Consider the following 24,916-nt stretch of genomic DNA (forward strand, 5'->3'; position numbering starts at 1 on the left):
TCTTCTCGCGAACGCGCACGCACTCCAGTACGCACGCACGGGCGCGCGCGTCCTCGCTACCCTGTTTGTTTGTGTTGGAGAGAGAGAGCGAGAGAGCTTGGAAATGGCGGAGGACGCCGATCGTACTGACAACTTGACTTCGCAAACTGGGCCATCGCTCGATCCGAGCATTTTTGGCCGCGCACGGGACTGACACGCCGGCCAGGAAGATCCACGCCACCGCCGCGCAGGAAGGACTCGGATCGGAGGATTTGTTTTGCGGATCTCCCTCGCGGTGCTGCTGCTGTAGCCAGGCGTGCTAGCTGCGGCTAAGCTAACTGACGTTCAGGCTCGCTGGCTTCGAGGCGTGTGTGCGATTTTTTTCTCTCCCCCTTCCCTCCACGCAGGCTTGTTTGTCAACAGACGCCGATGACTTGTTAGCCAGCCTACGTGAAGAAAAGATCCAACTTAAAGCTTGGATCTTCATAAAAGGGGGATGTTACGTGTCAGCCTGATCGGATCGAGTGTAAAGTTACCCCCGTAAAGTTAGTGGCAGACATCTAGTAAACACGCCAAAAAAAATACCCCGATCAACGCGATCGTCACACGTAAGTTATGTTAGCTGATCTGAGCTAACTGGCTTTTGTTGGACGCCCCTTCGCAGAGGGGGGCGCGGTGACTTCTCGTGGGATGTAAAGAAAACAAACAAACAAATCAAGGGAAGAGAAGATCGGGGTTGAGAGCACACCGGAGGACGACGCCTGCTTATGCGGGGATAAGGTAAGCCCATCGTGCGGGGAGGGGGGAGGTTGGATCTCGGCTGTTGACAGCCACAATGGGACACACACGGCCACTGCGGCTACGGCTGCGGCCTCCCACCGATGCCTTGCCTGGACGCCGCACGCGCGTGCACGTGGGCCGTGCACACCCACCAACATGCGCTTTGCACGTTTACCCATCCATTCTTTTATAGCTGCGCACCTGTAAATTAATCAAGTCTTGCGTAAGATTGCCAGAGTGGCCACAAGGCGTCGCTGTCACCAGAATGTGTTGTTTTTTTTCTTCTTCAAATTAATTGATTGATTGATTTTATTGTAATTGCTCATCCAAATGTTATTGACTTAGTTTTTGTTGTGGTTTGAGATTTGAAGGCTGGGGCAGAACAGGAAGTATTTAGTTAAAGTATTCCTGGAAATTTAATTTGTTTCCTTGATTGGAGGAAGAAAAGAACGGGTTTTGAGTTTTGACAGTAAAAATGGTTTTGTGTGTTTTTGCATGGTGTTATTGGGTGCCTTCTCAGGGCAAGCCAATCAGGGGAAAGAGGCGGGGTCAGCAGAAGTGAACAAAAAACTAGGTGTACAATGCAGAACAAAAAATGTTTTTTGTCATTTTTTTCTGACGGTAAAGCTATTTTGACAGGATAAAAATATTTTTACCAGCATAACGAGAAATCCATCGTCCAATCAACAACCAGATTTTTTATAAGATTCCACCCATTTTTTTCAGATTATTTTGACTCTACCAAAACCCAGCAATTCCAATAACAAATATTTTTTCATTTTGCGGTCGCTTTGTTTTTGTCAAGTTTCCTAGTTGATCGATTTTTATTTTTTTTGTATGTGGAAGCATTCTAGCGGGGGCCTCTAGAGGTTAATATGTCGTCAGATAAGCCAATTTAACTCCACGGGCAAAAAACGGCAGACACCCGGACTGTTTTTTTTTTTTTTTTGGGTTGTTTTTTTGCTCGCGGCTCAAAGTAAAAATTGTGGCGGCGGCGAGCAAAGTTGAGTGGGTAAGCGATATCTGCTGTGGAATTCCTCCACACTAATCTCTCCAAACAGAAAGGGGGGGCGTGTGAGGTTTTTGTAAAGTGGATCCCTCCGCAGGGTCCATTTGTTGTTTGGATCCTTGGGAGATTTACTGCCGTGTCACGGGACGGAGCTGGTGGCGGACGGGCGGGCGGCTGGTGTTTTTTTTTTCTGCCGTTGTTGTGGATGTCTTTGTTGGCTCAATGTCATGGCGGCTTACTGAGAACGTCCATTTTAAAAGCAAACATACGGCGGTCATTCTTGTTCAAGTCTAGGGATGTCAAACTCCAGGATTTTTTAAGATACAAGAGTCAATCAGGAGATTTTGAGTGGTTTTTGCTATATTATTTTGTTGTTTGTTGACCTTAAATAGGATAAAAGGTACCATTTATATATATATATTTTAATTTTTGTTGTCTTGCGCTTTAAGTATTTGGATTTTTGCTAGCAGTAAATGAGTTCATACTTTAAAAAGAAATAAAACGTTTTTTTGTATATATATTTTTCACATGTATATATATATATATATATATATATATATATATATATATATATATATATATATATATATATATATATATATATATATATATATATATATATATATATATATATATATATATATATATATATATATATATATATATATATATATATATATATATATATATATATATATATATATATATATATATATATATATATATATATATATATATATATATATATTTAATTTTTGTAGCCTTATTATTTTGGTTATTTGGATTTTTTGATGAGTTAATACTTTCAAAATAATAATAGATTTTTTTGGACACGATCAGGTCAGATTTCCCATCCAATGGGGATCCAACCTGGTTAGGCGACAACACCGGATTCTTATTAACACACTGTCACTTGACTCCAGGAAGTATCCCGACCCGGATGTCGTCAGGCGGCCAGCTGTCCTTCGGGGTGGCTGCGATATTTATCAACGCGCTCCGTCGGCAGTTGTGACTTGCCGCCAGAACTTGGCCGCACTTGAATCGCCGGCTTTAATCGCCCCGGTCGGTGGCTTTCGGCCCGGAGAGCGGCGGAAGGCGGTGGCGGCGTGTCATGTTTTTAGTCCGTGGTGGTGTCATCTCTTGGATTTGGCCTCAGAAGAGTTTTCATTCCTAAATCTAGCACAATGCTCAAGTCATTTAACCAAACAAAATACAAATGTAGTAGTATACTGTCACATGAATAAGTAGATGGTAAATAATGGTAACATTTTTAAAAAAGGGTGATCTCAGCAAGACAAAAAAAGTCTACATATTGCCCCAAATCTATCATTTCAATGTTCCACGCATTATTAGCCTTGTAATGATTACATTGCATTTGCCAACCACGTCGTCGTCCTTGGCAGAACTAGCTATAGATTCCCTCTGCATTATTTATACACTGCAGAAACATGCGCTCCTTCCGTGGCAGATTCCGCTAGCGCGTCAAACCTTTGCATGTGTTTGTTTTGCAGAGCAGCCCCAAAGGTCATTTTGACGTACAAATGGCACTTCTTTGCCCCCCCAGCCGACCCCCAGAAGAAGACTTTACAGTCCTTCATCTCTTGAAGTCTGAATGCTGTTGTTGTTTTGATTGTGGCAGTCGACCCTCCGTCTTTTGACGTTAGAATCCCCCTCCACTTTAGCTCACGCCATAGCACAAAGCCGCAAAGAAGAAGAAGAATGGCGTGCCGAGGCTCGGGAGATTTATTTTCTGGCTCGTGGCGGTTATTGACAGTCCGGGGGCGCCAAGGAAGGAGGAGGGAAAAGAGAATAGGGAAGGCCGAGCGAGCGAGGGGGAGATCGATCTATCCATAGGGCGAGCCAGACGACCATGGCGGGCTGCGAGGCCTCCGCGTAGGGCGCAGATGACGGGACCAGAAGTGTTTGCTTCAACGCTTGGAATGCAGTACTAAGCATGCCACAGAATATAGATCCTGTCTTACACAATCCCTTCCTTCTCTCTCTCTCTCTCTCTCTCTCTCTCTCTCTCTCTCTCTCTCTCTCTCTCTCTCTATGTGTGTATATATATATATATATATATATATATATATATATATATATATATATATATATATATATATATATATATATATATATATATATATATATATATATATATATATATATATATATATATATATATATATATATATATATATATATATATATATATATATATATATATATATATATATATATATATATATACATACTACATATATACACACTACATACTACATTTAAATATACACATACTACATACTACATATATATATACACATACTACATATATATATATATATATATATATATATATATATATATATATATATATATATATATATATATATATATATATATATATATATATATATATATATATATATATATATATATATATATATATATATATATATATATATATATATATATATATATATATATATATATATATATATATATATATATATATATATATATATATATATATATATATATATATATATATATATATATATATATATATATATATATATATATATATATATATATATATATATATATATATATACATACTACATATATACACACTACATACTACATTTAAATATACACATACTACATATATATACACATACTACATACTACATATATATATACACATACTACATATATATACACATACTACATACTACATATATATATACACATACTACATACTACATATATATACACATACTACATACTACATATATATATACACATACTACATACTACATATATATACATACATACTACATATATATACATACATACTACATATATATACATACATACTACATATATATACATACATACTACATATATATACATACATACTACATATATATTTACATATACATATATATATATATATATATATATATATATATATATATATATATATATATATATATATATATATATATATATATATATATATATATATATATATATATATATATATATATATATATATATATATATATATATATATACATACTACATATATACACACTACATACTACATTTAAATATACACATACTACATACTACATATATATATACACATACTACATATATATATATATATATATATATATATATATATATATATATATATATATATATATATATATATATATATATATATATATATATATATATATATATATATATATATATATATATACATACTACATATATACACACTACATACTACATTTAAATATACACATACTACATATATATACACATACTACATACTACATATATATATACACATACTACATATATATACACATACTACATACTACATATATATATACACATACTACATACTACATATATATACACATACTACATACTACATATATATATACACATACTACATACTACATATATATACATACATACTACATATATATACATACATACTACATATATATACATACATACTACATATATATACATACATACTACATATATATACATACATACTACATATATATACATACATACTACATATATATACATACATACTACATATATATACATACATACTACATATATATACATACATACTACATATATATACATACATACTACATATATATACATACACATACTACATACTACATTTATATATACACATACTACATACTACATTTATATACACACATACTACATACTACATATATATACACATACTACATATATATACACATACTACATACTACAAATATATACACATACTACATATTACATATATATACACATACTACATACTACATATATATTGGATTGGATTGGATAACTTTATTCATCCCGTAATCAGGAAATTTCTTTGTTGCAGTAGGAAGAGGGTGAGGATGCAGGAATAGGAAAGGCATTATACACAAATAGGTACTTAATAGTAAGTCATACTACATACTACATATACATACACATACTACATATATATACACATACTACATATATACACATACTACATACTACATATATATACACACTACTTACTACATATACACATACTACATACTACATATATATACACACTACTTACTACATATATATACACATACTACATACTACATATATACACATACTACATATATGTATATATACACATACTACATACTACATATATATACACATACTACATATATATACACATACTATATACTACATATATATATACACATACTATATACTACATATATATACACATACTATATACTACATATATATATATACACATACTACATATATATACACATATACACATACTACATACTACATATATATACACATATACACATACTACATATATATACACATACTACATATATATATACACATACTACATATATATACACATACTACATATATATACACATACTACATACTACATATATATACACATACTACATATATGTACACATATACACATACTACATACTACATATATATACACATATACACAAACTACATACTACATATATATACACACTACATACTACATATATATACACATATACACAAACTACATACTACATATATATACACACTACATACTACATATATATACACATATACACAAACTACATACTACATATATATACACATACTACATACTACATATATATACACACTACATACTACATATATATACACACTACATACTACATATATATACACACTACATACTACATATATATACACATACTACATACTACATATATATACACACTACATACTACATATATATACACATACTACATACTACATATATATACACATACTACATATATATACACATATATACATACTACATATATATACACATATACACATACTACATACTACATTTATATACACATATACACATACTACATATATATACACATACTACATACTACATTTATATACACATACTACATATATATACACATACTACATACTACATATATATACATACTACATACTACATATATATATACACATACTACATATTTATACACATACTACATATATATACACATACTACATATATATATGCACATACAACAATATATATACACATATTACCTATATATACACATACTACATTATATATATGCATGTTTATATGGCATTTACTATAAAAAATGTCAACAGGATTTAAAAATAGTGTTGATGTCATGTTATTGTGATGAAACAAATCTTCCTATTTTTGCATCATTTCCAGGTGCAGTACTTGGCGGACGGCGCACCCGCGAGCGACCATGCCACGTGACGGAGGCGGCCTAACGCAGCCGTAACCTTCTGGTTTGCTCCAAGCCACGCCGCCGACCGGTCGCCGCCGCCGCCTTCTTGCCTCGGACACGGCCGGCCGCCACATGACTCAACCCCTGGAGACCTAGACCACACAGGTTGTATTGCACACTGACATCCAATCACAGCGACAAATACGTATCCATAATAGTCTCCCATATTCATGTGGAATTATTGGTCTGGGAGGCAAAGTCGGTCTTAACAAGGGAGCTGGGAGTCTTTAGATGGCTTCAATGCATGATGTAATACTCCTCATATAGTCTCTTTGTTGCTTGGGACAAAAGATAAAGATATATATATAATTTTTTTAAGTCTTTAGTTGCATAGAAGGAGGCCAAAATAACTTCCAAGCTTTAAAATCTATGTTTTTTTCCCCTTCAAGACTTTAAATAGTTTTTGACAATATTTTCCACTATAAAATATTCTAGGTTTATGGAGATAAAAGTCATCTTTAAATTGATTAAATTATAAACCATAATATCTGAAAAATTGCCATCATCTTTACCCCCATTCAAAATAAATTAAAATGTGTAGTATCCAAAATACCTCGTATTCAGAATTCAGAAAAAAATACTTTAATGAAGGAATGAAAATAATCCAGCAATATTTACTGTATTGTACTATATTCTTTATCCTCTCTCAGAAAAGAAATATTTTCCAACAAAAAAAAAATGGCTGAAATTTGGATTAAAACAATAATTCCATCTGATTTAACATATCCTTCATTTATTCCAATACATTCTTTCCCACTAATTTCTCACCATAGACAAAGATAGCCGTCTAATATATCAATTCTTGACCGCCATTTTAAAACAATACAAAAGGGAAACCCGCACGCCAACCATTTAAAATGCATAAACGATGCATTCAAAGATAACATAATGAAGTGGGCAAATTTGTCGCCGCGACGGGTCCTCTCGCTTTATCAATCGCAGCACACTAACGGCCAAATCGTTTCCCCCATTGATTAAACCACGAACGCAGTGACCCAGCAACGCATCCTCACGCACGACGCGCTCGCTAATCGCAACTATTCATGTGAGTGGACCGGTCGTGCGAGCGGGGATTCAGCGGGTGACGCCGCGTCCATCCGTGTATACGTCCCTTCCATATGTCCTATACCCACGGCAGGGGGGCCTTGGCCACAGGGACCCGGTCCCAACGGGGGGTCGCGTTCTAGAAAAAGTAGCGCTTAACATTTGCAGGCGATCATCGGTTTAACCAAAAACAACTCAAATTGGTTGAAACAACTGAAAAAACAAATCAAAGATTTCTATGATAAAGCTTTTAAATGATAAAAGCACTGTGAATCAAAGGTATAGAGCCATTTAAGATTCAAACCCCAAAATATAATTTGCCCTTTTATGCTTTACTTTGGTGGCGTGTCATTGTAAACAAAGCTTTGCAACATCATTTCGACGTCTGGAAGGGCTTGGCAAATATATGTGGGATTCTAAATTTTTTGGTTAGTGTGCAGTGGTGGTTCCATGTGGAATAACCTGTTTAGCAAACTGGAATATATGTGATCATTAAGTATTTGAACTGCATATCTGGGTGAGTATATCTGTGTAGTATTTTAATTATAATCATTAATACTAAGAGGATGAAGTGACTTGGGTTTTATTGTCAAGGCAATTTATTTCATGTAGTAGCAAAACATTTAAGAATATGGAAACAAAAGTCAGTAAAATGAGGATGCTGATGGTAATTGTACACAATAATGGAATATATATACTTTTTATATGTCATGTTTTGCGAATGAAAATTTAAAGAATAGTACAAGAGCACATTGGCAGTCATTTTTGTAATTATTTGTATACAATAATGGAATACTTTTTCGTTTACATATCATGTTTTGCTTTGTTTCTATAATGGAAATTTAAAGAATAGTATGAGCGCACATTGGCAGTCTTTTTTGTAAATATTTCTTGCATTTGAAGCAACTTTTGAGTTGCATTTGACTGTTTAACTTGGTAAATAAGCCTCCCTCTGCCGCCTGGCATTCCCAGGCCGACTCCCAATGGGGCCCCAAAGAAGCTTAAATAATGAAGTGGAACCTTCTGAAACTTTGAATGTACATTTCAAAGATTAAGAAGGACAATGTCCAAGTATTTAAGCATCCTTCCTTCCTCCCCACGCCGCATTATGCGCGAGATTGTCAAATGCGTAACACGCCACCCTAAAGGTGATTATTTTTTCCCTCCATGTCATTTTAGGCCAACGTTTACGGCGCCATTATCAACACTTGAAAGCTTTGGGCTTAAGCGCCAACTGCTCGATCATCTTACACGACCCAAGCGTGTCATCATGCGACCAGCCCGTAAAGTACATAGTGTACATACACGCACGCATACCACCAGTGGCGCCGGAAAGTGACGGGAAGTGTCCATTTCACGGTTATTTAGGACAACTTGTTAAACCCGACCTTTTGTGTTTGCACACAGCAAAACCAACATGATATTCCAATACAATAATTTTCGTGGTGTACGTATACGCCCGGAAAATGGTTTGGAAATCCACTGGCAAAAAAAGGGTGCGGGAGGGGTCGGCGGCCATTGTGGCACTGGCGCACGACGCTAATCCCTCTTGACTAGCCTTGTTTGCATTTGACCTGAGATCACCCCTCCGACACGCTACTAACACACAGGGCCTAAAAAAAGATAGGCCCGCTGTGCATTAACACTGTGCATGCAAAGAACACCCCCCCGGTGTTCGGCCCACTCTAGATCAAACGCGATAAGATGTATAGGCTTATAATTAGATTTAGAAATTAGAAAAGTTTGCACACCCATTTTACTAATGTGATTACTTACTATTCCTGCCAGGAATGGCAACAAGTTTTATGCTCATTATGAAAAATAACAAAGTAATTGTGAAGCTCTGCTAATAATTGTTTTTATGTTGTGACTTGTAGGTCAGTCAAAGCTGAAGATGAGCGCCGTCGGGGAAAGTCCCTTGGACCCTGACCCGGCCGAGTCGCGCAAGAGGAAGGGCTCGCCATGCGACACGTCAGCGCAAAGGTAACCACACACACCAAAAAAAAATCCTCTTGTGCTATGTACATGCAAAATATTGACTTTTTAAGGCCTCTGCTTAAAATGTAGCAAATGCAATGTCTGGCAATATACAAAAACACGAGGAATTTTGAAAGTTGAACTTTTTTTTACCGTATACTACATTTTCAATATTTAAATGATTTATCACCAAAAAGGCAATCTTGAGTGCCATTTTTAGCAATCAAGCAAAAACACAATATAATTGATTGCAATGGCAAAAATCCGGGACATGTAGAAATTACTTATGGGGCCCTAGATGTCCAAAATACGTATATATATTTTAGTTCTACGATGACACCAAAGTCATTTCCCCTCTAAAAAAACAAATTGCTACTCTATCATAGTACCGCCTTTGAGTCTACTTCTCATGCAGACGGATCATCAGATCACGGGTTAGCTGAAGTTTAGCCGAAGAGTCGAGCGTGGACCCTGGCACGCACGCACTTCCAAACACACACACACACACACCCACACACACATTTCCAGATCCCAGAGTAAAAGCTTGGCCACTCTTGTGAGCCTTTTAAGGCCCAATAGCTGATGTAAGCTGATGTAACATCCCGGCTCGTATTTCCAAAAGCCACCAGTGAGCGACCTGCGCTTCGCCTTGGTGTTCACACAGCGTCCTCCTCCTCCTCTTCCTCCTCCTCCTCACCCTTTTCCGACTCCCTCCATAACACACCCCCTTCCGCCCTCCCTACCTCCCTCCCTCTCTCTGGGCCACCATGCCTGTGTGTTTTGGCCGGTCCAAGCGCTGACCTACTTTTCCGTTGTTGTCTTCATAGACACACAAACGTTTTCATTTTCCGCTTTTACTACGTAAAGTAGCCGCCTGTTAACGCAGTATTTTCAAATCGAGCTTTAAAGGACTTCATTAGCACTTTATTAGACGGAGTGACGTCTATGACAAATCTCTTTACGTGTTTCCGTCACGCTTTGCGTTAGCGCTAACCGTGCCGTTGATAAAAATGTAAGAGGAAAAGCCTGTGAGGACGGCGGGAATTAAATTGGAGTTAACCAGCGGTGCTTTGAATGATGGTGCAGGCGCACTGATTTGCCATTTAACATGAGTTGAAAGTGATTGGTTGGTTCTCAACACAGCCACGACCACACTTATGTATATTTAGAGTTTTTCCTTCATTCATGGAAAACACTTTGTTTTGTTTTTTGAACATGACAACCTTGCATTAGAAAAATAAACAACAGATTTTCAAAAAAAACTTCAGCAACCCTGTAAGATTTTGTCCCAAAAAATCCCAACACAATAACAAGAGCCGGCTCTAGAGGTGACTGTGTAGTTCACTTAAAAAACCTGTTGTGCTAATTGAGGGATCCATTCAAATGACTCCCAAATTTTAATCACATGTATTTATATATATATTTTTTCCAACAGCCTGGAGAAGCGGCGGCGCGAGCTGGAGAGCCGTTACATCGGCGAGTTGGCGGATCTGCTCTCCTCCTCCAACATGGGCGACATCGCCAGTCTCAGCGCCAAGCCCGATAAGTGCCACATCCTCAAGAGCACCGTGGACCAAATCCAGCAGATGAAGCGACGTGAGCAAGGTGACAAACTTTTTCTATTTTTCCAAATATCCACCAACTGACTGCTTCATTTTCCCTTCCAAAGAAAAAGCAGCTCTTCGTTCTCCAGATGACGCGGTGCAAAAGAGTGACATCTCCTCCAGTAGCCAAGGACTCCTGGAGAAGGAAGCCCTGGGACCCATCCTGCTCGAGGTAAAAAAACATTCCCCACTCTCCATTAACAAGACACAGTTTTTTAAAAGAATGGCATTGTTGTTGTTGTTGGCAGGCTTTGGATGGCTTTTTCTTCGTGGTGAACCGCGAAGGACGCATCGTCTTTGTCTCGGAGAACGTGGTGAGCTACCTGGGCTACCCTCCGGAGGAGCTGATGACGTCCAGCGTCTACAGCATCCTCCACGTGGGAGACCACAACGAGTTTGTCCGCAAACTGCTGCCCAAAAGTCAGGGTGAGTCATGTACACCAGAAAAATGGCAAAGTAGGGTCGCATCTTGATCTACTTTAATTTTTATTTACCATAATAATAATAATAATAATGGGACGTAGACTTTGTTGTCATCATCAACAACAAAAGCCTAATTGTCTTCATACCCAGAAACTGCCTTTGTGAGACCTGTAGTGTCTGCCAATGGGCAAATTGTGGTTCAAATGATGAACTGTTGGTTTCCGTGCGCCTAGTGAACGGCGTGCCGTGGCCTCAGGAGTCAGGACGCGGGAGCGGCCACGCCTTCAACTGCCGCATGCTGAAGAGACCCCCCGACGAGATGGACTCGGAGAACCAGGAGGCCCGCCAGCAGTACGAGATCATGCAGTGCTTTAGCGTGACGCAGCCCCGGGCCCCTGTGCAGGAGGAGGGAGATGGTAAGACCACCATGCTTTTTGGCTCCGCTCTATCATCAGCCAAAACATCTCATCCACCAATATTTTGTTTTTAGAGCTGCAGAGCTGCCTGATTTGCATCGCCTGCCGGATGCCTCGTCCTCCGCCCGTCACCAACGAGTCTTTTATCACCAAGCAAGACCCTACAGGTGATTTTGGGGGCGGGTCCAGATTGCCCTTGGCGCCGTTACAATGTTTGGTTTGCCCATTGTTCCACTCAGGGAAGATCGTCTCCATCGAGACCAGCGCGTTGCGGGCGACGGGGCGGCCTGGCTGGGAAGACCTGGTCAGGAAGTGCATTTACGCCTTCTTCCAGCCGCAGGGCAAAGAACCCTCCCATGCCAAAAAGCTGCTCCATGACGGTGAGTCAAACGAGTGTGCATAACATATTCTACTGACAGTGTTTAAGGTAGCACAAAGCTACCACTTTCTAAGTTTTCTGGTAGTATATAAGTATACAAATGTTGTTTTAACTTGAGAACCCTTCAATATTTTCTTCACATCCAGTGATGACCCACGGCACTGCCATCAGCCCGTTGTATGGCTTCGCCCTGAGTGACGGCACGCCGCTCAGCGCTCAGACCCGCTGCAAGTTCTGCTGCCCCCCCAACCCAGACGTTCAGCCCTTCATCATGGGCATCCACACTATAAACAGGTGCTCATTTCAATTCCAATTTTGAAAACAGTTCCATACTAACTTTCTTGGATTTTTTGTTTTTCTTCCCAGGGAACACAACACTGGTAGCTCTCAGGAAAACACTAACCCCAGCCTTCAGCCAACCCTGGGCAACCCGGCCCAGACGTCCTCACGCTCGCCGGCCCTCGCCACCGGCAGCAACTCTAAACAAACCTCAGGCCCCGCCGCCAGCGCCTCCGCCTCAACGGGGCTCCGCCCCGGCAGCAGCAGCAGCAACGTCTCCCCCCAACGACTGAATCCCGGCTACCCGCCGCCCCCCAGCCGGACTCGACCCCAGCGGGGAGACAGCCCGTCCCCTCTGGGCAGCCCCACCACCACCACCACAGCCACCCCTACCTCGTTCATGTCGCCTACCGCGTCACGGGCCCCCTCGACGGGGGGCCCGCGGGTGCCGGGCCTCCACTCGCCTCTGAACAGACAAGTCAGCGGCGGCGACGCCAGTAACGGCGCTCAGCCGAAGGGATGCTTCTCCAGACAGGGCGGCTTCTCCTCTAACCGGCCCGGAGTGGAGGGAGGGCTAGAGGACCCGGTCAGAGCCCCAACGACCCCCGTCACGCCGCCCGCTCATCTCAGACCCAATCAGCCGCTGGACAGCAATGGGAAGGGAAGCGACAGCGGCGGCGACCTCCACCTCCTCCAGCGCACCCCATCACCTCACCCCAAACCCTCTCCGGCGCCCCAGTGCCCCGCCTCCCACAGCACGCTGACGGAACGGCATAAGATCTTACACAAACTGCTCCAGGACAGCAACGATTCCAGTACCTGCTCCACCTCGACCGCCCCCGAGGACGGCGTGGACAAGAGAGAGATGGAGATAAAGAAAGAACCGCCGTCCACCCTGCAGCGCTCCACGTCCAGAGAACCCCAGGACCACCAGCTCCTTCGCTTTTTGCTTGACACGGACGAGAAGGTGAGTTTCACTGCAGTCTGGTTGCTTCATCCTAACTGTGTACAGGGTCAGAAAAGGTCTTGTGAATTTATTTCTGAAAACCTAGACCTCATAAAATCTCCTTTCTCATATTATTTGTAACACTAGGAAAAAGTGACTATTAACAATTTAATTTTGAAACTTGAGTAAACAATCCTTTTATTGCTGAGACTTTAGAAGGCACCAGCTACTATCTCCAGTTAAACATTAATCAGCGAGCAATAATAACACTTACGGATTTTCCTTGGCAGGACTTGGGAGACCTTCCCCCTCCCTCGGCGCTCAGCCTGCAGACAGTTCGGGTCAAGGTGGAGAAGCGAAACACCGGGGAGGTGTGCACGGCGGCGACTCTGGGCGGCAGCCCCGTCGCCAAAACCTGCAGTGCCCCGGCTTGCGTCAGCCCTAAATCCAGCCCCTTGGGGGAGAGGCGGCGAGACAGCCGGCGGGATAGCCGTGACTCCACGGTAACGATAGCATTGATTTGACAACATTTATCAAAATTACACTGCTCTCTCATTTTTTGGTCCTCCTTTTGTTTTGTTAAAATCCACCATCCAGATGTCAAGCGGCGGGACTGACACGGAGACCCCAAGCCAGCTACCAGCCGCCCTCAGGGGCCCCAACGCCCTCAAGCAGGTCACCGACGACCCCGGGATCCACCAACTCCCCTCTCCGGCCTCCCAGGCCCCCACACAACTCCAGTCACCGGGACCTCCAATGCAGTCTCCACTCTCCCAGTCCTCCTTGCAGTCCCCGTCCCCACAACTCCAATCGCCTTCTCCTCAGCTCAAACTCCAGTCGCCCACCCAACCACAGCCAGGTGGCATCAGCGTGAAGAGGGAACCGCCCGGTACTCCCAATAGAGGTGAGCTCCCACCTCCCCCGACCGATAAGGAAGGGGGTTACATCAATAAATATCCATACGAGTCGACCCATTACCAATGTTTGTTTTCTAAGGCAACAATGATGGCGGTCTCCAAAGTCAATCGACGTTCGATTTCTGCAGTCCTCCGACACCAAGCCAGACCCAAGGAAAGGGACTGGGAGACCCCTTCCAGGCCCCCCAAAATAGCAGTAGTCCCTTCCCCGAGGCAGAAATCGTCAACCTGTTCAGTTCGACTACTGGTAAGCTAGGGGAATTCGCAGGCATTGACATTTTGGGCAAACAGCTTTGTAAAAAATAGTCTCCTGCTTGTGATAGTTTCAGACATGGTTGCACATACCAAAACAAGACCTGTACTTTTGACCACACATTGCTACAAGGCAGATGTATATTCTGTCATGTCCATGTTGTAAGATAACAATAACCCTGGCGCTCATTTGCACCTTGGCGCTAAATGCAGCACCGATAATTTCAAACATTGAGGTCACCAAAGGCCAAACAGAAGTCGATACTTTCTGAAATACAATGTTTCAGAAATGAATCACATGACGTTAGAAAATATGCAATAGTCACCCACCCGACACGGAGTTGTTCCGGGCTGCCACCTCCTGGCGAAAGCCTTCTATGTCCTTTTCCTTAAATGTTCATGTTGCTCAATCCATGCAGGCCAGACCAAGTTGGATTTAGCAGACTCCCAGTTCCAGCCTCTGACTCTGCCTGACTCGCTGTCCTTCGATACACTCGGAACGCCGTTGCAAACTCCTCTGACTTCACCCCAAGAGTGAGTACTGATTCACGTCTTCGCCCTTAACAAAGCCATAACGAAATTCATTCTTGTCATTTACAAACACGATGAAAATGTTTTTTTGATCAGGCAATGCGTGCCCTGTACGCTGGATGAAGTCCTGGCAGCACCCAACACCCCCGAGGCCCGGAATGACGAGAAAGCCCTGCTGGAACAGCTGGTCTCCTTCCTCAGCGGCACGGACGAAAGCGAACTGGCCGAGCTTGACAAAGCGCTCGGTATCGATAAACTAGTGCAGGTGAGCATAATTCCACTTTTGCTTGAAATCCACTCACTGTATTCCTGACAATTTTTTAATTTGTTTCTCCCCAAGGGCGGCTGTTTCGACCCATTGGGACAAAACTTTGCACTTCAGCAAGTGAGCGCCCCTCCACTGGCCTTGGAGTCCAAACCACCTTCGTACCCTTCTCAGTTCACGCCACCCATTCCGTTTTCCCCGGAGTTGGCTGCCGCGGGGCAGCAGGCGTTGGCCTTCGCCCCCGCCCGGGGGGCTTTGCTCGGCGCCGCCTCCACCGCCCCGGCAGTGGGACTCCGACCCGGGATGGTCCGGCCGGCGGTGCAGGGTATGGGCCCTCAGCTCAGGCTGCCGCCCAACCAGCTGCGGCTCCAACTACAGCAAAGACTTCAAGGTCCTCAGCAGGTGAGAAGAAAACAACTACTTTCTTTAAATTTCGCTCTTTAACGAAGTAGTGAAGGGAAAAGTAAATGTCTTTGATCGACAACTCCTCTTCATCTGAGCATAGAATTTGCCACGAGCCCCTTTGGCTATTTAAAGAAACGAAGGCCGAAGCCACATGAATAAATAATGGTTTATGCTATCTCCTTGCTCCATTTCATTTTTCTCTGGTCATCTTATCCAATGCTCTTTCTTTGCCTGACATCTCACCCACACATTTCCCGTCTGTCCTCAGCTCCAGAACCGACTGGCGATGAATACGTTCCCCGCGGGTGGCGGACCCCCACACATGGCTGTTCGCCTGGGAGCGCCGCAACCTCAAATTCCCTCGCAGGTGAAAACTTACTCTATTTTATACCACTATAGTGAATCTTTGATTTCAAACGTCAATATTTGTTGTCCGCAGCCTCCACTAAATGCTCAAATGCTAGCTCAGCGACAGCGAGAACTCTACAGCATCCAGCACCGCCAGCGCCAGCTTTTCCAGCAGGTCATGCTGATGAGACAGAACATGGCCGGCGGCGCCACTGCCGCACCCGTCGCCGCCGGTGCCGCCAGGGTCCCCAAAATGGCCAACAACAACAGCAGTGGTGCGCCTCAGCAAACGCAGTTCAATTTCCCCACCGGTTACGGCCTGGTTTCGGGGAACCCTCCTACCTCACCCGTTCTGGGCGCCGTGCAGGCCCTGCCTTTTGGCGGGGGGTCCTCGTTGATGCAGCAATTTGGGGGAGCCGGTAAGTCCAGATGCGGCTAATGGCTGACAGAAAAAAATGAAGCGAATTGTGCTCCCCTTTTAAAAAATATTTCTATTTCCTCACAGCCATGGTGCAGCCGGACCCGCCTTTCCCCCCCGAGATGAGCCCTTCCAGTCCACTGTTGTCCCCCCAGAACCCCCCTTGCCAGAGTCCTCTGATGCAGCAAGCCCCGCCTTCTGGCTACCAGTCCCCGGACATCAAGAACTGGCAGCAGACCAGCAACAGGTCCGTTATAAAATGGAATTATTTTATCATACAAGGGTCTAGCATTTCTTCCGTGTGCCCCCCACAGCCTTTTCAGTCCATCGCCGCAGCATGGCGGGGGTCCGACCTTTAGCCAGCAGGGAATGTACAACAACATGAGCGTCACCGTGTCCATGGCGGGGGGCTCTGGCGGCGCTGGGTCCTTGCCGGCGTCCCTGGGGCAGCCGGGCGCCGGCCTGAACAGCAGCGGTGGCGGCTCGCTGTGTGACGACCAGCAGGTCAGAACAAACTTTAGTGTGTTCAAAATATGAGTCCAATTAGATGTCCAATTCATTTCTGCCTTGCATGCGCATGTACATGTGCATGTACATATGTACATGTACATATGTACATGTACATATGTACATGTACATATGTACATGTACATATGTACATGTACATATGTACATGTACATATGTACATGTACATATGTACATGTACATATGTACATGTACATATGTACATGTACGTATTCAAATGTCAATATGTACATGTACATATGTACATGTACATATGTACATGTACATATGTACATGTACATATGTACATGTACATATGTACATGTACATATGTACATGTACATATGTACATGTACATATGTACATGTACATATGTACATATGTGCCTGTTTCTGTACATGTGTGTCTGTACATGTGTGTCTGTACATGTGTGCCTGTACCTGTTTCTGTACATGTGTGTATGTAACTGTCTCTGTACATGTGTGTCTGTACCTGTTTCTGTACATGTGTGTCTGTACCTGTCTCTGTACATGTGTGTCTGTACATGTGTGCCTGTACCTGTCTCTGTACATGTGTGTCTGTACATGTGTGTCTGTACCTGTCTTTGTACATGTGTCTGTACATGTGTGCCTGTTTCTGTACATGTGTGTCTGTACCTGTTTCTGTACATGTGTGTATGTACCTGTCTCTGTACATGTGTGTCTGTACATGTGTGTCTGTACCTGTCTTTGTACATGTGTCTGTACATGTGTGCCTGTTTCTGTACATGTGTGTCTGTACCTGTTTCTGTACATGTGTGCCTGTTTCTGTACATCTGTGTCTGTACCTGTTTCTGTACATGTGTGTATGTACCTGTCTCTGTACATGTGTGTCTGTACATGTGTGTCTGTACCTGTCTCTGTACATGTGTCTACTTGTGTGCCTGTACCTGTACATATGTGTCTGTACCTGTACATATGTGTCTGTACCTGTTTCTGTACATGTGTGTCTGTATATGTGTGCCTGTACCTGTTTCTGTACATGTGTGTATGTACCTGTCTCTGTACATGTGTGTCTGTACCTGTCTCTGTACATGTGTCTGTACATGTGTCTGTATATGTGTGCCTGTACCTGTACATGTGTGTCTGTACCTGTTTCTGTACATGTGTGTCTGTACCTGTTTCTGTACATGTGTGTCTGTACCTGTCTCTGTACATGTGTGTCTGTACCTGTCTCTGTACATGTGTGTCTGTACATGTGTGCCTGTACCTGTTTCTGTAGATATGTACCTGGGAATAAATAGTGATGTAGTGATACCTGTGTTATAGAATAAAGCCTAGTTTGTTAACCTGTGTTTACATTTCCTCACAGGTGGAACAGGTTCAGGTTTACGCCGACGTCCAGTGCACCGTCAACTTGGTGGGCAGCGACTCCTACCTGAATCAGGGCTCCATGTCCGGCAGTAGCGGCGCCCAAAAGAGTCCCGGTGCCCCACCACCGGCCTCCCAGACCAGCCAGGCCCAACAGAAGAGTCTCCTCCAGCAGCTGCTCACCGAGTGAGGTCAAAGCGTGGACCTCCCACCCCACTACTCCTCCATTTTTCTTTTTACTCGTACACCTTGGGGGTGTTTTAGCACTTCCCGTGCCGCAGAGGGCACCGGCAAGCTGCCTGTCTGACAACCTGTCTGTCTGCCTCAGCCAATTCATTGAAGGCAGTGTTGTCTTTTGCTGCTCATCCCCCACCTTTCGCCCAACACCAACCATCACCCACCCGCTGTCCAATCGGGACCCGGGAATACCTCGGAGGGGCGGCAGCCCCCGCCTTGGCTTTTTTATTTTGTATTTTTGGGCTTCTTTTTTTCCGGGAATGTGACGACGGAAGCTGGGTCGGTACCAGCTGGTTCTGCGATGCGCTCTCTCTCCGTCAGCCTCACGGTGCCTGGTGGAAGTTTGAGCTTCATCTTTTCTTTTCCTTCTTCCACACACGATTTAATCCGATCTTTTATTTTTTTTCTGTTCCGCTCTCTTCGTGCTCGTCATCGTCATCTCCATCAACTTTTTGACAAACGGTGATGTACGGACGGGAGACGGACGGGATGCTGCTCACTTTTTTTTTTTTCGTTTTAATGGGAACTCTTTTACTTTTGTATTATTAATAAGTACCAGACAAAAAAAAAAAACAACAACAATGTGGGAGACTGTTGGGATTATTTAACAGTCGCCAGTTTATTAGCCCTCACCTCAGCAGCTGTGAATATGAGGCCAGCTCGGCCTCCATCTTTCATCTTCTTTTTATTTTTTCTATCCGGCGCTAACTCGGCCTATCAGTGTTGTTTGCCATGCGGGCGTGTGTAGTGTTGTACAGTACAGAAGGACAGTAACGGCAAAAAAAAAAAAAAAATACCCCTTTTGTGCTGTGCCGCTTGGGAAAAATGGAGTGATGGTTAATTGACAAACTCTGTTTACCAAAGGTACCTCTTTGTGGGAGGGGGAACATTTTCAACCGTTTCAAATTAATGCTATTGGCCCACGGGTCTAGCTAATTCTGGGCAAAAAATATGTATTTTCGGGATTTCTGTCACAATTTTTAAGGTAAAAAAATACCCCCAAAAATAGCTGTGTCAAATGAACACTATTTTCTCAGTGGTCTCACTACTGATGGGCGATACAGAAAAAAAAACATATTTTTATGATTTGGGCCTTTCATAATGCGATAGTATTAGTCACAACTTTGATTTATTTATTTCAGTGTAAAGAAAAAAAACCTTTATCGGCTTTTTGTGGTAAAGAAATCTACGCCCAGCATTAGTTTTTCCACCACATTACCGCCCCATTTTCCCCAACAACCGATCTTGGCACAAAAGGGAGTTATTGTTATCATAGCCGATTTTTCAATCTGTACTGAGAAAAATTGCAGCGGAGGAGGAAGTAGTGGCCCCCTAACCCTTTCTCTAAAATGTGAAGAAATTCATGAAAACGTTGCATTCTCACGTTTAGCGCCGCTTTTCGTCGCCCTAGGAGAAGCACTTGGGTCACGTTGGGTGGCAAACATTCTCTCACTCGCCCGCTCGCTCGCCCGCCAAAGCGCCGCGTTTATGGTATGTTGGCATCCTGCACTTAAGACTCCCTCAAAACGGACAGGAGATGCTCTGTCATTCCACGCACTACCTCAGAGCACTTTTCTTTAGATTTTCTTCCAAATACCTCATCCACTTCTCTATACCAGACCCGGTCTGGTTTTCGGACCTCGTTTTCACACTGTGATCTCAGCTCGCCGCTCTTCTTTGGTTATTTTTTTTATATTTTGTGTATTATTACCATGACGGTGGTGAGTGACGCAGTATCGATCAAGGAGAACCGCAATGTGCTCTTTTTTTTCCACACTTTGTAAACTTTATTCACTATTTTTGCTTTCTAGTGATGGCCATTTTTTTGTTTTTTAGATTTTACTGTACTTTTCTATCGGAGCCAAGGCGGATGGGGAAAGTTTTGGGCCAGGTCAAAATTCAGGAAGGAATTTTTGTCACATGATTTTGGTTGTAAATACTAATAGAATTTAAAAGATGATGTTATTATATATAGACACAGTGCATCCAGGACTATCATAACTTTGTTAAAAAAAATTGGGGCACCCCCACTGCTTATAGCTTTAAAAAATAGATCAGAATGTGTTCTTAAAATGGTGCCTTGAGATTATTTACATTTTTTTAATGGCCCATATTTACAGATTTTTCAATGCAAATGCAGTTAACTCATTCTAATATACTTTTAGGGAAATTTAAAGCATTTCAGGTCAATATGACCTTTGTGACCTTTGGCCTTTGAACCCTCATACTCCAAAATGTTTTTTAATGACAAATGTATCCATAATTGAATCACTTTTTGTTTTTCTTACTACCTTTTTTGCAAGTTAAATTATCCCAAGAGTAACTTTATAATTATATGTTATAATAATGTTAGATAATATGGCACAACTTTTGTGGATAAAACAGTAAACTACATAATTGCTAGACTATCAAAAAATAATAATATTAGAACACGAGTACATAGAATTTTGTTACAAATTGGAACATAGTATGTAAAAAAAAAAAATGGATGCACTGTTAAGTTTTCTTAAATTATAGCATGACTTCACTTTGCATCATGTTTTTGGTTACGTCCTCGTCGTTTTAAACAAAACGCTCCGAATTATTCCCTATGTTTTTTTTGTCAATTTCTGGCAAAGTGGGAGAATGTTTCATTTTATGATTTGTAATGTCTCCTAGTCCCATCTGGCAATGTTTTTTCTGCAGGGACGAGGAATTCTTTTCCTCTCATCACTCCACACTACAACCAAAAGCCAAAAAAAAAAAAAAAACAGCAAAAAAATGACAACCCAAACGATGCACGTTGAAAATTCCAGATGTTATGCAACAGCTGCTCCACGGAAAGGTCTCCCTTTTCTTCCTCTTCCTCCTCCTCCTCCTAGTCGGCAGGTACAGGCTCTTTTGTTAACATAATGTAAATAACAAAGAAATGTGAATAATAATAGGAGAATCATCATCAACATCATCATCATCATCAAGACAAGTTTGTGGTAAATAACGACTCGCCTCCGCCATTTTTTTTAAAAGATTTTGTTTTCTAATTCTTTGGATGAGGATGATGACGCGTATGTATATGACTATCAGTGCGTGTGATGAATACTGTATATTGTTCTGAATAATTTTTTTCCTGCTCCACGTGTCCCCCCCACGCCAGAGAATGGTTTCTATAGCGACTGCTGAATGTGATTTTTACTGAGCGACGAGCAGTTTGGACTGGCTTTTTTTTTAATTATTATTTGTCGTCGTACGGGTTAATTTAAGAGAAGAAAAGGCCATATTGTATATTTTTTCTCTCTTGTTGTCATAGTCGACGTGAGAAAGTGGAGCTTTTTGCTTAGCGGAGAAAAAATTGACAGACTATATAGTTTGATTCGATTAGATTTTTTGGGCCCTTTTTAATTTGTAGAAATGACCAAAGCCTGAAAAAAATAATGCAAACTTTGTTGTTAGAAACTAAAATACTGGAATGAGTCATCAGTTATTGTTGTTAGACTAAAACCCGTGCGGCAGTAGCAGTTCCAGAATAGTAATGTTAAATTTAACTGAAAGTGGAAGCAGGCCACTTATTGGATGGCTAATATTGTCTTGTATTTGAACTAAGCTAATGTTTTTCTTGTTTTTTTGCAGGGTCAGATTCTTGGCAAATGCATCCCGATAAAAGCAAAACAAAACCACAGTGCACTACTTTATAACAATTGTACTTTATTATAATCCAGCTCTCAAGCTAATTTGACAGTGCTAGAAAAAATGACCATTACTGCTGCTAACTTAAAAGCATTTAGAAAATTTTGAAGCAAATAGTTTAGCAATGATCCTTTATTAAATATGCTCCTTTAAGAAAAACGGTAGCCAATCTTTTGACAAAATATATTTTCATTCCACTTGTAAATTTGGACATTTCCATCAGTACTTTAATTTTTAAACACAGTTTAAAACTGGTTTACATATCATAAAATGAATTAAAAGCACTTAAAAATACAACCGTCATTGAATTCAACCAGAAACGGTTTTGTTATAGAAAAAAATGGCTAACATTTCACAAAATAGTTTTATTTTTTATCCACAACTCAGACCTCAAGCTCTCAGAACATTCCGGATCACAACAGCAGGTTCTTTAAAAAACACAAATCCCAGCTTTCTCACGCACTTTTATTTTGAAAAAGCACTTCCCAATGTACGTTTTGCATGCAAAATACTTTATTATTTTTATTATTATTTTTAAAGACCCCTGGCCAAGTCTGCCTTTTTTTCCTCCGCTTTCAAGCGCTTATGCTCCACTTTCTCCCCTTGTACAAATTAATATAAATAAATATATAGAGATATAAATATGCATTTTTTTTGCCCCCTCTGTATATGACCCCCCTCGTTTGGTTTTGAAGTGGCACGGGAGCAGCTACAATATGACGAGTGACAGTGTTCATGTGGGATAACTTTTTGTTTCATTTTTTTTAATTTTCATTTTATTTTATGCATGTTGGGAGTTTTTCCCAGTCTATTTTTGTTTGTTTTTGTTTGAAAATCCCCGTCCGCTTAGCACCTCCCACCAATCTGTTCAGGTGTAAATTGAAAATGATTTTATTTTGGGGGGTGTACAAGACAATCAGTGTGGGCCTTCTCAGTGCCCCGTTCCTCGTTGGACTCATTTATATATAAAAAAAAAGGAAAAGAAAAGAAAAAATAAGCAAAAAAACCTCTACTGGAACTTTTTTTTCTGTCTGTGGCTGCTCAAGTTTACACACACACACACATACACACAAATACACACAGATACACACACACACACACACACTAATGTAACACACTTTTCGAGTAAACAAAAAACCTCGTGCATCATTTTGGATCCCTCGCTCTTTTTAAAAGAAGCTCCTTTTGAATGTTTTAGTTGCGTTGTCTTTATTTTATTTGCTCCTCTTTGGAGAACATGATACATTATCTTTTTATTATTATTTTTTTTGACTAACAAATCTATAACATCTGAATATGAATGTGGGAATGCAACACATTGCAATAAAAGCACCATTTAAAATGCAGACGTCGGTTGACTTGATGTTTATTGGTGTGTTTTGACTAGATGAGAGGATAAGTATTTCTAAGTAGTCACAATTTCATGATTGTATTTTAATACTCATTTTTAAAGTTCTTTTTTTCCCATCCCAGGGTGGCTTCGTAACGACTTTAAGGTAAGCCTAACTTACTCAAATATTTATTATTTATAAATGTTTGTATCAAAATTGTACTATGTATGCATATTTAAATAGTTATAGTTGATTTCCTTTATTATATAGTAACATTTCTGGCCCTTATAGGAGTACTTTCTTGTAATATCACCTGCAGCCACAGGAGGGCAGAAAGACCCTTCTATTACCTCTCCTTTTGAGCACAGTCCATCCTAAAACTATGTAACTTCACAACCATACTGTTAATCCAAACTGCTGGTCTACATTGGCTGCCATTGACGATGATGGACGTCCGAGCCATTTGGACATG

General features: G+C 41.2%; 1 protein-coding gene across 1 annotated transcript; it reads left to right on the forward strand.

Annotated features, from left to right (window-relative positions):
- The first annotated feature begins 68 nt into the window (after window positions 1-68).
- Window positions 69-24,459, forward strand: ncoa1 (nuclear receptor coactivator 1). The gene is made up of 22 exons (XM_077744212.1): window positions 69-759; window positions 7,077-7,260; window positions 10,077-10,182; window positions 11,612-11,781; window positions 11,846-11,952; window positions 12,029-12,206; window positions 12,437-12,619; window positions 12,694-12,786; window positions 12,859-12,999; window positions 13,145-13,292; window positions 13,365-14,244; window positions 14,514-14,726; window positions 14,821-15,127; window positions 15,220-15,387; window positions 15,812-15,926; window positions 16,020-16,188; window positions 16,264-16,590; window positions 16,862-16,960; window positions 17,033-17,360; window positions 17,447-17,606; window positions 17,674-17,863; window positions 19,215-24,459. Exons 3-22 carry the CDS (start codon window positions 10,094-10,096, stop codon window positions 19,401-19,403), a joined length of 4,254 nt encoding a protein of 1,417 aa, XP_077600338.1. The 5' UTR covers window positions 69-759; window positions 7,077-7,260; window positions 10,077-10,093; the 3' UTR covers window positions 19,404-24,459.
- The last annotated feature ends 457 nt before the right edge of the window (window positions 24,460-24,916 follow it).

This window comes from Stigmatopora nigra, chromosome 2 (genome assembly GCF_051989575.1).
Source record: "Stigmatopora nigra isolate UIUO_SnigA chromosome 2, RoL_Snig_1.1, whole genome shotgun sequence".
NCBI lineage: Eukaryota > Metazoa > Chordata > Actinopteri > Syngnathiformes > Syngnathidae > Stigmatopora > Stigmatopora nigra.

Bases quoted from the DNA above. Each gene is read 5' to 3' on its own strand.
- ncoa1 (XM_077744212.1), top strand. From the start codon at position 10,094: ATGAGCGCCGTCGGGGAAAGTCCCTTGGACCCTGACCCGGCCGAGTCG. The intron at 12,207-12,436 runs GTGAGTCATGTA...CCGTGCGCCTAG, and splicing joins ACTGCTGCCCAAAAGTCAGG to TGAACGGCGTGCCGTGGCCT. The intron at 17,864-19,214 runs GTCAGAACAAAC...ATTTCCTCACAG, and splicing joins CGCTGTGTGACGACCAGCAG to GTGGAACAGGTTCAGGTTTA.